At 35.6% G+C, this 13348-nt stretch overlaps 1 protein-coding gene and 1 pseudogene across 2 annotated transcripts; both read right to left on the bottom strand.

The window, feature by feature from the left end:
• Positions 1 to 994: 994 nt before the first annotated feature.
• On the bottom strand, positions 995 to 7809 carry LOC145056678 (26S proteasome non-ATPase regulatory subunit 2 homolog A-like). Its single transcript, XM_079004385.1, has 22 exons — positions 7474 to 7809; positions 7300 to 7400; positions 6009 to 6129; positions 5861 to 5920; positions 5688 to 5755; positions 5563 to 5605; positions 5391 to 5456; positions 5284 to 5322; positions 5127 to 5209; positions 4836 to 4950; positions 4174 to 4248; positions 3761 to 3919; positions 3588 to 3695; positions 3406 to 3510; positions 2983 to 3123; positions 2788 to 2892; positions 2161 to 2715; positions 2026 to 2085; positions 1827 to 1940; positions 1652 to 1737; positions 1467 to 1575; positions 995 to 1385 (listed from the first exon to the last, which is right to left on the bottom strand). The coding sequence occupies exons 1-22, from the start codon at positions 7588 to 7590 to the stop codon at positions 1131 to 1133; spliced, it is 2685 nt and encodes an 894-aa protein (XP_078860511.1). The 5' UTR covers positions 7591 to 7809; the 3' UTR covers positions 995 to 1130.
• A 678-nt stretch (positions 7810 to 8487) lies between these two features.
• Positions 8488 to 12571, bottom strand: LOC145060070 (uncharacterized; annotated as a pseudogene). The gene is made up of 12 exons (XR_013686802.1): positions 12500 to 12571; positions 12080 to 12097; positions 11842 to 11975; positions 10305 to 10544; positions 10138 to 10162; positions 9930 to 10049; positions 9725 to 9793; positions 9517 to 9625; positions 9313 to 9439; positions 8983 to 9217; positions 8843 to 8894; positions 8488 to 8748 (listed from the first exon to the last, which is right to left on the bottom strand). The product of XR_013686802.1 is annotated as an uncharacterized LOC145060070 (transcript).
• Between the last annotated feature and the right edge of the window lie 777 nt (positions 12572 to 13348).

A 13348-nucleotide genomic window follows, 5' to 3' on the forward strand; every position in this document is an offset into this window, starting at 1 on the left:
AAAACAATTAATTAAAAGAAATCAATACTCCAATAAAATAATATTATTAATATATTAAATAATAAAAATAATATTTATTAATATATAATAATCCAATAAAAAAATTAATCCAACAAAAAGAAATTAAAATTTTTAATTAAAAAATTAATATATAAATAATACTTTAATAAAATTAAAAAGAAGATTTGCGAAATTGTTTCTATGGTTTGATAAAAAGACTCAATTGAATAAACGACCCATAAAGGTAAATAGTAAATTTAAACAAGTTAACAGTCAAACTGTTAAAATTAACGACATAGGAATCAAATCTACACAAAATATGCAAAATTTGACCATTGGTACACCACCAAACATTTTTTTAATCAAAACTGTATAATTTTGACAACCAACCACAAGTACCATTTTTGTAATTTTGTGAACTCCAAGCGCTTTCTTTTTTTTTCTAATTATTTTTATTCCTGAGGTAGAAAAGTACAATGCGGCCAAACAAAGGCCCAACTACTTCGGGTTGAGGGCTTCAAATTGGTAAGGTTAGCCCAATTGTCGGTTTAATTTTCGCTTTTCCCCTTCAATTATGTTAGACATGCTGATTGCTAGTATTGGTTTTGGAATTCTTTTTTTTTTCTTTTATACTAGAAGTTGTGGTGAAGATGAAAAGATTTTCAAGTATCATCCTTTCATTATAGACAAGATATGCTTGTGTTCAAATTGGTACCTTTCTAGACCAATCCTTTTTTTGGACGTAGTATGGTCTTAGTTTTTTTGTTCGATTTTATATGGTTTGGATTCGGATTTTTTCTGGATTAACTTTTTTTGGTTTATTTTTCTGTTCAGATTTATAAGAGTTTAGTTAAATTAGATAAGTTGTAGGTAGGAGTTGGTTGATATTTCATGACAATAAACATATATATATATATATATATATATATATATATATATATATATATATATATATATATATATATATATAGAGAGAGAGAGAGAGAGAGAGAGAGGAGCAAGAAAACAACAATAGGTCAGTGAGGGAGGGTATACAAAAGTTGGATATGAAGATGATTCACAGAAGAGAAGAAAACATAAGAGAAAAATCTAATTTAACATGACATGTGGCCAAGCAAAAGCAGGCTAGGCTAGGCTTCTTCCCTGTAATCTGGGTTCTCTTTCAATATAACAAAACCTTCAAGGATGGGAGACAGGGGAATATACTTTTCGGTTGCAAGTTCAGCCCTATCACCAGCAGCCAAGAGGACCGGAGTGGAATGGGTCTGGAACCCGGTGATGGTCTTGGGCCGCCCTGCCTGCCCCACAACATCAACAGCTTGCCCCACCCGAACCGGTACAGATAAAGGTTTCAGATTCTCATCCACCGTCAACAGCATCCGCGGCTGTCAATTGTTTAATTTTTTAAACCACACTTGAATCATTTCATGCACAATACAAACAAAGATAAAGACAAAGTGACAAACCTGCATAGCCAATACTACAAAGTAGAGAACATAGTGATATTTCCCCAAGATGATGGCTTTCATATCAAGACATGCATGGAGTAATACTACAAGCCCAGCAAGTGCCGTCCTGCCATATATATATATAATTCATAAAAATCATCGTTTCATCATGTATTTATTCATTTCATGAATCGCTCACTTACGGGGATAGCAAGAAACGTTCAGAGTGGTAAGGAGCAAGAGTCAACAAACCCTTCCCCATATGTACAAAACCTTGAGCAATTCGCACCTACAACCAACAATCAAGTTTTATTATCAAATGGATGCTAAAACAGCCTTCCTCAATGAACAAGTAAGTTTACAGAGAGAGATGTTTACACAGAAGAGAAGGCTGGCTTCTTTGTAGTAATAACTTGAAAGATTCCGAAGCATGCCAGCAATCCTAGCATTGTTGGTTCCTGCACCTATCAAACCCAAAGATATCACTGCCGCCTGTACAAGAACAAAAACACTTCATTCAATAGAAATAGATTGGTAAAAAAAATACATAGAAATGGAGTATGTGTATTAATTTTACCATTGCCACTTCAGTATCAGCATCATGACTGAGTCGACTTAACGTATCCATAACGTGTACCTTAAATCATCAAATGAAATGAGTGGACAAGTTAGTAATTGCATGAAGAGAAACAAATTAAATTTGTTAACCTACCTTTGGGTTTGAGATGCAGAGAAGACCAAGAGCCAATGGAACTGCCTTTCGGATATTCTGCTCCCCATATTGTAAAAGATGTTCTAACGAACGGATTGCCATATCAAGGCCTAGTTCCTCAGCCATTGCTACCATGGCTATACCCAGTACAGCTGGACCCTGAAAAGTTTCACCGCCTTTCTCCAGGTGCTGGGCACATTGACCAAGAAAGTGTTGAACCTTCAAAACATTTCCAGTGCCAGCATAGGCACAAGATAGCAGGGTCATATCACAATACTTTCTGATCTTTTCATTGAAAGTCTTGGACACCTCAGCAGTAGCCTCCACACTGTCCTGCTTTCCGAGGTAAAGAAGACCTAAGCCAAGAGGTAGTAGTCGCGTGAGAGGCTCCCCCAAGTCTGACTCACTGCGGTCCATCAGTGCAAATATTATGGCCTGAGCAACATCCTCGTTGCAGGAACCCACATATACCAAACCCAATGCAATTGCTGTGAACGCGATAACATCCAACGCTGCTTTCGGGTCTCCAAGAATTGGAGTCAGCTTGTCACGGATCTGAAAAGCAAAAAAACATCACAACCGTCAGCAGTGTGTATGTGTGTGTACAATAAGGAAAGGAGAACCTACCTGTTCATTCTGGGTACCCGCATATGCAAGGCCCAGACCAGTTATGGCTCCAATTCTAATAGAAGCATCTTCTTTATCCAGATAATCAGCAAGAAGTGCCAATGCCTGAAACAACCAAACCCAAACCAAAATAAAATCACAACCAACAACCCACAACCAACCAACAAGTCCGAAAGAAAAAAGCAAAGCACTCACAGGGTCACAATCATTCTTGATACCACAGTTTACAACCCCAACTCCTAACAATGCACCAGCAATCACATGATTATCATTGCTATGAAAGTACTTGTCAATTTGAGCAAGCCCAGCATCAACATCCCAAAGGAGGATCATTCCCTAAAATCACACAACCAATTTCCTTTCTTCAGACAACATTCATAAAAGTACATTGAGATTGCTACAAGTGACCAGTTTTTCAAAGAAGAGCTAAATGCAACTTCCAATTAAGACATATTATAGTTTGAAAAACCAACCCAATTAGACTTGGGTAGATTTTTGCTTTCTTATTTTCGTTTTTAGTATCCAGGCATTGGAAACTAGCCAACAATAGCATAGCAGAGAAAATTGATTGGGTAATAAACAAATTACTGCTTAAGCTTAATAATGAGCAGAGCATACCAAACTTGCAGCAGCACTGGCTTTTCCATGTTCTTTGTTCTTAAAAAGCCAATTCCCAGAAGAGCCACCACTTGAAGCCTCAGATGGGACTGTCATTAGTTTATCCTTGAAAAGAGAAAAATAAATTATTAGATTAGATGTTGTATTATTTTTATTTTAACAAATAGTCGAAAAATAAATACCTGACCAAAGCCAGCATTTACAAAAGCATTCACAAACGTAGCTGCCAGGTTTTGCCTGGCTGAATCAACACTTGCACCAGCACTTGCCCGCCCATCCAGTAAGTGTGCCTAAATAAATAGAAATTAATTATTAATTATTAATTATTAATTATATATAAATGATGAAATCCAACCTTATATATGTCTTCAGGAGATTTGGGCTCCATGACTTCAATATCTCGAGCAAGGGTAAGATAGCCTTCACTTAGTTTGGTATTGTTAATGATCTCTTGCAAAGCCTCCCTCTCGTCATCATCCCCACACATCTCTTCATCAAGCTCAAAACTTGTTCCCTGCGTTATGTAACATCTTTTTATAATTACAAAATCATTTGCTTCCACCTCATCAAAATGCTACTTTAGCGAGTTGAAACTTTTTCATCTATAATAATAACAACTCGAGACAGTGTTTGCTCAAAAGAAAGCTTTTACAAGGAGTATCACTCCAAATGTATATCATGCCAGCAGTAAAATTAAATATTGTTTCAGACAAATTTTTGATGCAAAGGACTTGATTAAGAAAACAAGAAAATGTAAGTCATACTTACTTGTCGAGCCAGAATGTAACAAAACTGCTTCTTCCGCAAAAGATCAGGACAAGATGTGAAAACCTGCTTCACATGCTGCCAAAAAACATCCAATGCTGTATCAGTACAGAAACCATAAAATCAGATGGAATTAGTTAAAATATACAAGCATAAATAATTTTTTAGCTTTATCTACGTATTATTAATGTTTAAAAATAGTTGAAATTTACAATTTTTTTTCTTGAATAAGCTTTACAAATTTTCCTAGCAAGATGATTTAAATCCGTAATCATCATCCAAGTTTCATAGACCCTAAATTTAATGCACAAGTGTTTGGTTGGATGGAATGGTGAAGAAATTGAAAAGGCAAGACAAGGAAGGACTTATTACCTCTATTTCTAAACAAGTGCAATTTAATTAAAATAATGAAATTATTAAAAGAGATTTGTCACACGAAAAATGGGTTATATTGCATTTTAATTATTTCCATCAGGCAAAAGCAAAACAAATAGGTTTTTTTCATACCATACAACACCTGATAGTGGGGATCCAGATGTTAAAATCACAAGATTTTATCAAAAACACAAGATAATAATTCATCAGTTAACATCACTAGGTAACATCTCAGATTATATTTATAGCAACCAAAAAAAAACACTTTCCAATGACCATGAAATGCAAACCTGCATGTTGTCGAGATAAAGTGCAATCTGAAGTGCACTTGGATATTCTTCAAACTTTGTGTAGATTGTGTATGCAATGTCCAAAACTGACATGTCATCTGGTCCAGGGAGGTATCTACAAATGTACAAAAGAATTTAATTAACACATATAATAATTGCAGAATAAGATTCAAGATTAACAAGCACATAACAAAATATGAAACTACACATAAAAACAAGAATGCTCAACAGTTTAAGTTTTAAACCACAAATAGACAACAGAAAATGAATCATTTAAACTTGGTAGTTTACCTTGCTGAACTTGTTAGGTACAGACAGGTTCTTTTATAATTTGTGCTGTCCACATGCTTCACAAGCAGGTCAAGAAACTCAACCTGAATTTAACCACAGTTAAGAATCATATTCCTCTTCATAACACGTATGTCAAAAATTTTGAAGAAATTAATACCTCCATGAGAAGGTCTACAGCCTCAGGTTCAGCATTATGCTGCAATGAGGAAACGATTAAATTAAGTTCGGGTAAGTCAAGAAAAATAGTTGCTAGATAAAGAATACCTTCATGTGAAAAGCAACAATTTGTTCCACAAGTTCTATCAGATCATCAACAGATGCCTCCTCATTCTGAATAAATCAATAACTTCAGTATCAAGATTAGTGAAATAATTACACTTGCAGTGGCATGCTTATCGTATTTAATAGTGAGAAAAAAATTAAAGATGAATTATACCACTCTTTTCGCATACTCTTGTGCAATTTCACCAGCCAAATTCCTACAAAGATGAAACAGAAGGGTCAATGAACATTTGTTTTCTTGCTTATGGATGTAGATTTTGGCGATTTATATGTGATTACCTAACATACTCATGACCCCATGAACCAATATCACCTTCAGAACCCAACAAGCGATACTTTAAACTCTCCTGAAATGTGTGAAAATATTATTAGCAAACAAAAAAGCATCAAAGACTACATAGCAGAAACTCTTGAGACAATGGACATGTCATAAAGCAAACTAAATCTCTTACCCGATCACCTTCTGCAGACATGGTCAAAGCTAAAACAGAAAGTATATCAGCAAGTAATTTCTGCATCAACAAAGGAAAGTATATGTTATCAGCAAGTTATTTCTGCATGGAAATGGGGAAGTAGGATGCTACAGAATGAAAAAAATGCCTTTAAGTCTGAAACTGGCATTGTGTCATAAAATGATTTTAGAGTTCCATAATGTGGGCGTAAAAACTTCAGTGGCTTTGGAACTGATGTCATAGAGCTGGTTGATGTCCGAATTTCTTGCCTACAACCAAATAATATTGTTAGTCTAAGTCACAAGTTGTGCTGCAATTTGCAAAAAAAAAAAAAAAAAAAAAAAAAAAAAAAAAAAAAAAAAACAGATATCACCAAACCATGCAAAAAACCACTTCAAGGAACAAGAAAATAAGGAATTGCAAAAACATTCCCACATCCACACTCAAGAATCAACACTAAATATGAATATATCATAACACACTAGTTATTATAAGGAACAATCTAGATAAGAAGAATGAAGGAGTCCCTTCATGTAACATTTATAGAGCCAACATCCCAAACTGTGTATTGCAATATGATGCACTTCAACAAACTCACACATCTTATAAAAGATTATGACCCACAATTCCACCATTACAACAAACCTTCCAGAACCTATGAAAAGATCATTAGTAACATTTCTAAAATTCCACTCGGTTAACCTAACTCAAACAAAAGAGAATCTCTCCACCAACACTTCTAGAACCTACTTACAAAACATCCAGTCTGAACAAATAATAAGCCATTCATGCATCACTACATCAATAACAGTGGAACAGTTTGCTGAGATTATATAAGAGGATCCGATCCAACTATGCATGAAAAGAACAGAAAAATAAAGTATGAACTCAAATGAAACGCCTCATCAGTCAGCTCCACTGGGAAAAGGTCACATTTTTCTATTCCAAGGTTTTTAAATATCTAAAAGGTTAAAGCATTTCTCAGCATTAACTTTAGTTAAGGTACTTGACATTTTAGAGTTCCAGATAATGCCTTAATAATGAAAGTTTTCCTCAAGTTCCTTCAATGTAGATTTATCCTACTTCACGGTAACTCTGCAAATTATCCTTTCAAACCGATCATAACAATACTTTAGTTTGCTCTTGCTCAGAACGTGGTAGGCTTTCAGGACTATGTTAGGCCATGTTCTCATTGGCCTTCAATGTAATTATATTAATTTCATAATCCTAACTTACACCTGCTTAGCCGAGGATAACATCAAGAATTTTAACACACATAGAACAGTTACAATCAGGACAATTCAGACACTCGGACATTTCAGCTAACAGATCTCATCAAAACTGAACCAACAATGCTAGCAAATAAACAATCCACGAGTGCCCCTTTTTATTAAAAAGAAAAAACACAAAAAAAAAACATCGATACAAAATATTAGTACCTCATGCTCTCGAGAGCAACCTTCTGTAACCCTTGATCGGCATCCTGGACCCTCTCAACATACAGCTCTAATTGCTGCTTCAACGCCAAATCCTCCTCTGACTATAACAATTAAAAGCAAAAAATCAGACATTTTCAATATATAAATAGATGGATAAAATAACTGAGCACTTACAAGATCTTCATCTTTCTTATCATCTTTCTTCTTAGGATCTTTCGATGGGACCTTCAAATTCGCTTCTTCTTTGGGGTTTCCACTACCACTGGCATTATTGTTTGGCTCCGGGTCCATATTAAGATATCAGAAGCTAAAACCCTAAATCTTAAAACTGTGAGAGAACGGGAGCAGAAATTTGAATCCCTGCAGATGGTTTTCGTAGAGGGATGAATTAAAGCAGGATGGAGGTCCGGTAGTGTACCACCGGTGAGTAGAGGATCTGAGACGATGTCACGATGAAGAAATCGATTTTGGGCACTTGAAGACCGAAGAATAGGGTATTAAGGGAACCCTTGCAATTCTTTCTCCCCAAGCAAACTTTCTTTTTCCTTTTAATTATTTTTGTTCCTCATTGATGTGGAAAAGCACAATCCGGCCCAGCGAAGGCCCAACGACTTCGGGCTGTGAGGGCTTCAAATTGCTACAGTTAGCCCGATTTAGTTTCCGGCTTTAGGTTCCGCCCACGGCTTTGTCATTTGACCATTCGGAATAGTTTTTTGCGGAGAGGACTCAGGTCTCATGGCCTTTTCGTTCGCTTTATATGGTTTGTATTCAGATTTTTTTGGCCCGTTTTCATTTTAAACGATTTTTTTGTTTCGGTTTAATTTAGTTTTTCCAACTAGGTGGGGAGCCCCGCGTTGCGGGGGTCGGATGCGATAATTTTTTCCGTTGTTTGTTTTTTGTAAATGTTATTTAATCAACTATTTGTTTATAGTTTGAGTATTGTTATGAGACAGTAATATTGTTTCATCATGAATAATTTTTTTGTTGTCGGATAAGCTATTTATCCAAATATATACTTCATGGGTTTATCCTTTGATTGATGGGATCGAACCAAAGAGCCGGATTCCACGGATCAAATACTTCATGGGTTTTTCCTCATTAAGTGTTGTCTAAGTATTTTTCATATGATCGATGATCTCCATTCCAGGAGCAGGCGTATAATTCATTAAAGTTGAAGGAAAAAAACCATTACTTTAAACATTCTTTTATGTGTATCAAGTATTTTTCATGTATTTGCTCACTATAACATTTTACTTTGAAATTAAAAACACATTAATTTTTTTTCACAATATTGTGGTAGTCAATGCTTAGCAGTTTTCTGCATATCTTCTAAAGCATGCAAATAAATATACTCCAAAAAAAAACATGTAAGCATGATAATCTACACAAGCAAAACCGCATTAATGCATCCATCATTCTCACGATTATTCGTGACTTGAGCATATTTCCCTGCATTCAACCACATCCACAAACACGTCAACATCCCAAAGAAAGATTTATATTATTATTATATAATTATTAAAAAGTATAATCATAATCTCACCGCATACTACTTTCCCAGCTGGTGTAACCAGGCCTAGTTGACTGACATTCACCTAAACATTATATCATTTTTTGTTCAAATTTACTACTATATGTAAAGAAAGTGGGAAAAATAAAAATAAAAATAAAAAATGTAGATACCTCAATGATGGTTCCCTTAGTGACAACACCAAGTGATGTATACATTGGACCATTAGGATTCTTCTTCACACCAATCATTTCAAGATTAAAAGTGCACTTCAGTTCAGGATGTGTCACATGGACTTTTGTGAACCTAAACCAGTTGGACGAATAAATCTCTTATATTTTGGAGGTTTTCTTGTGAAACTTTGTCCTACAAATGTCATTTTTGTGATCATCCTTTGCCATTGTTTCGCTGCAATCAATCAATGCACACACATAAGTTATAACTTATTTCGTTACACAAACAAAATAGGTGAAGAAGAAGGGTAAAATAGTCAAAATACTCACTTTTCCTTTTCCTAGTTCTGATCACTTTGAACATCTCATCTTCAGCCACGGGTCTTACCTTGGGTAAAGGCACGTCCCACTTCCCTGCTTTCTCCTTTATTTTTTGTTTTACTCTATTGCTAAGAATCTGAATGTTTGTTAATTATATTATATATGAGAGGAGAAGAAGTGTTTTGTTTATTAATTTAAGGAAAGGAAACAAACCTTTGCACGTGTTGTGGTTTCACGATAAAGAAGATAGGCAAGAACAACACCTTCCTGAACATCATCATCCACCTTGCGTCTGCTTGATGATTCTTCATGCATAGCCAATCTATTAAATTAACACACTTAAAACATAGAAGGAGCAAATAAAAAGAAATTAATGCCAGAAGATGATAACGAATTATAAAAGTAGAGCAGAGATACTAACGTCTTCTTCATTTGAGCCTTTTCTTAAATATCGTTTCTTAGCAAACATCTTACCCTTGATTCCTAAAGCCTGGGATAACCATAAAAGAGGGAAACCTTTTTTAGAATTCCATGGCTTCCAATTGAGATTTGAGCAATTAGTTCAAATTTCTAATAAAACTATCCAATTTGGGAGAGAAACAAAGTGATTGATAAAGAGGGACAACCTTTTGAGCAGTTTCGGAGCGCTTGTGAACTTCACGGGCTTCCTTCTTCCGCTTCCTCTCAAAGTGATCATGGTGATACCCATTTCTATTCCTGTGAAGCTTTATGTAATCTCATTGAGGCTTTAAACAACAAAAGAAAAAAAAGGTTATCAAATCACAGAAGAATGCCAAATTAACTGTGGGGATGCATTACTTTTGAGATTCAAACAGTAAAGTTAGGCATAATCAAACTTCTTTAATGAAATTTCATTGATAAACAAAGCATGCGAATCAATCCCATAAGCAGTTAAAAGGAAATAATACGAATCAAATCACAGAAGAATACCAAATTAACATTTGATAATTCAAATCAAATATTTGTCTTTTGTTTCTTACAGATCTATAGCACGATAGTAATTTAAACCTCCTATGAATCCAGTCTCCTGAAACTTATCTGCATATGTTTGAAGCTCATCTTCTGTAATCCATGGAGGCAATGAAGAAGGAGTTTCCATATAATCGATGATCTCCATTCCAGGAGGTGCTACCAGTACATCGCCATGGTTGATCAGCAAAAACTTGTTCATTAGAGTCAACCAATCGTATTTCGCAAAAGCCCTCTCCTCTTCCTGATTCCTGTAGTAATTTCTCAAAGTTTATAAACTTCATCGTCATACCTTTAACAGAGTGAGGGGAAGAAGTTAACCTGGAATTGAGTCATATAGAAACTATCTCCGAATGATTTGGTCAACGATTGGATGGGACTGATGTCTGGAGATCTAGCAGAGAACACAACACTGAGAGCAACGATTCCTTTCACCCGATCTGGCCGGTAAAGGCCAAGATGCCAGGCGGCGTGTGCGCCCCAATCGTGTCCCACCACAAACACCTGATATTCATCCTTACACAAAATCAACCCTAAAACGCTAATTAAAGCTTCATCGTAATTAAAGCACTCATGCCTGTTGTTGATTGAAATGATCTAGAACGCCGATGAGGTCAGCGACGATGTGGAAGACGGTGTAGGAAGAGGGAGAGGGCGGAAGTGTTGGAGGAGAAGGACTACTGGTCCTTCACCTTTTTCTGCAACGTGCATCCAAATTCCATTGGTCTTGATTCTATGGTGAGTTATTTCACCCATCTTCTTCATCTGAAAATCGAATTGTATTAAAAATCTGAAATGAAAGATTGCTGACCTACAAAAGTCGAATTGACAGTGGTATAAAGGTTCAACCCTAAATCAGCAAGAAATTTGAGAAGAACGATGATAAACATAAAAGAAGTTGAGTGGAATGAGAAGGTGCAGGGGCGTCGTAGAAAGAGAGCAATAAGGTTGATGAAAACGTTGGTGTGCATACCGGATTTCTTTTGCTCCTTTGGTGCTTCAAAGTCATCCATGGAGTTTGTGGCTGTGGCTGATGGCGGTGATGGAGTCCGAAGATCGACTTTGGGGAGTGGAATAATCCGATAGATAGATTCTAAACCGAACCACCACCCCCAATCGTGGAGGGCTGGGGTCAGAAGGTTGAAGAAGACGCAGCTGGCTCCTTAATCGTAGTCGTCTATTGTAGGTGAAGTGAAGTGGGTGTACGAACAGAGAATAGAAAGGCCATTTGATCGGAGAGGCTGTGGAAAATTCCAGAATGTTGATAAGATAAACATCAACAAATCCGAAACGACACGTGTCCACAAAGAATATGGATATTGACATAAAATGACCCTAAAGACGATTTGAAGACACATACATAAACCAGGGACCATTTCCGCCAAAAAACACCTAGGTTCACTATTCCTAAAAAGTGGCCTCCTTTAATATATATATATATATATATATATATATATATATATATATATAAGAATTGATAATTTGATAAAAGATTTTTGTCCTCTCCTTCAAGTTCATCACATATTGATCAAACATCATACCACTTGCCTGATATTTTCCAGGACCACAAAAAGTGCCATATATTGGCTTGCTTCTTTTTTGATTGATTCAAGAATGCTTGTTGCGGTAGGGGTTAATATACCTCTATATTTATCTATTTCTTTTTGGACAGTGCTATGTCTCTTCATTAAACACACCATAATGCACTATAAACAAGTAATTATAGGCTTGTCCCTACCATGTTCTAGCTTAGAGTTGAATACTCCACACAAATTATTTAGCAAACAATTTGAATGTGCTCTACCTGTGTAATATAAATCAAAATTAAACAATGAGAAATAATGTTGAGAAGAAATACGACAATGGTAACAATAACTCACCAGAGAAATGGGACCTAGCCTAATGAAAAATAGGAATCTTCCTTAGCCATTCATGTGCCTTGTCACTGAAAACCTTGAACTCTTTCATTGCCCTTTCAAAGAGGCCAACGGTTGTACTAGTAGCACATCTCCACAAGTGATCCCTAAACTATTCACCCATCCATTGCAACTTCATGTTTTCATGTATGTGTCTCAAACACCATCTATGTTCTAAATTTGGAAACACTTTTGTTATGGTAGGTATAACTCCTTGCATATTATTTATATTGAAGTTAGTACAACTAGAATCATCAAAACATAGCATTAAAACAGATTTTAAGTCATACCTTTTGTCTGTAAGATATAAAAGTGAATTCACATGATCCATCCAAATCCAAATCATCACCAAGGCACTCCATGAACTTGTAGTCTCAGCTTCTACAATAGCATAAGTTATTGGGTAGATTCCATTGTTGGAATCAAGATCCGCAACTGTTAGGATTTGCCCAAGGTATGGTCCTTTCAAGAAACATCCATCCAATCCTATTAATTTCCTATCTCCAGCTTTGAACCCCAACTTAAGTGTTCCAAGACAAATATAAATCCTCTTTAATATTCTAGTTTGAACAATAGGATTTGGTACACTTCTGTCTTGATAGTTGTACCTAGTTTATTGCTTTGTAGCTCCAAACAATAATATCTCAAGAAACTATATTGTCTATCATAGTCACCATACAACTGATCTTTTCCAATAGATTAGCCCTAAACACTTTCTTTTTAGACAATCTTAATTCAAAATTCATCTGAAGTTCTGTGACAACTCGAAATTTTCATTCGGTCAAACCCTAAAAGTCAATCACTCCATATTATAAGTCAAGTTCACTTTTACTTGTTTTTGGGAAAAATAAGTTCAATTGATTATTTTAATATTATTCTTTAAACGAACGGGTGAAAGAAAGTGTCGTCTCGGGTTTTGAAATTTAAAACCCGCAAACGCCTTGTGTCTTAGAAGTTCGTGGCCAAACTTTTAAGTTTGGGTTGAAAAATCATCCAAAAATCGTAAAATCATGCATAAACATGAGTTTACTCCCCAAGACTAGTCATTCTTGAGTTTACTCCCCAAACACCAAAAGAGTAAACTCCAAAATATCCTTTCAAGTATCATCCTAGATTTTGTTCTAGATCTTCAAACTAGT

The sequence above is a fragment of the Lactuca serriola genome, chromosome 6 (assembly GCF_051521515.1).
Source record: "Lactuca serriola cultivar US96UC23 chromosome 6, Lser_US96UC23_V15, whole genome shotgun sequence".
In the NCBI taxonomy this organism is placed as follows: domain Eukaryota; kingdom Viridiplantae; phylum Streptophyta; class Magnoliopsida; order Asterales; family Asteraceae; genus Lactuca; species Lactuca serriola.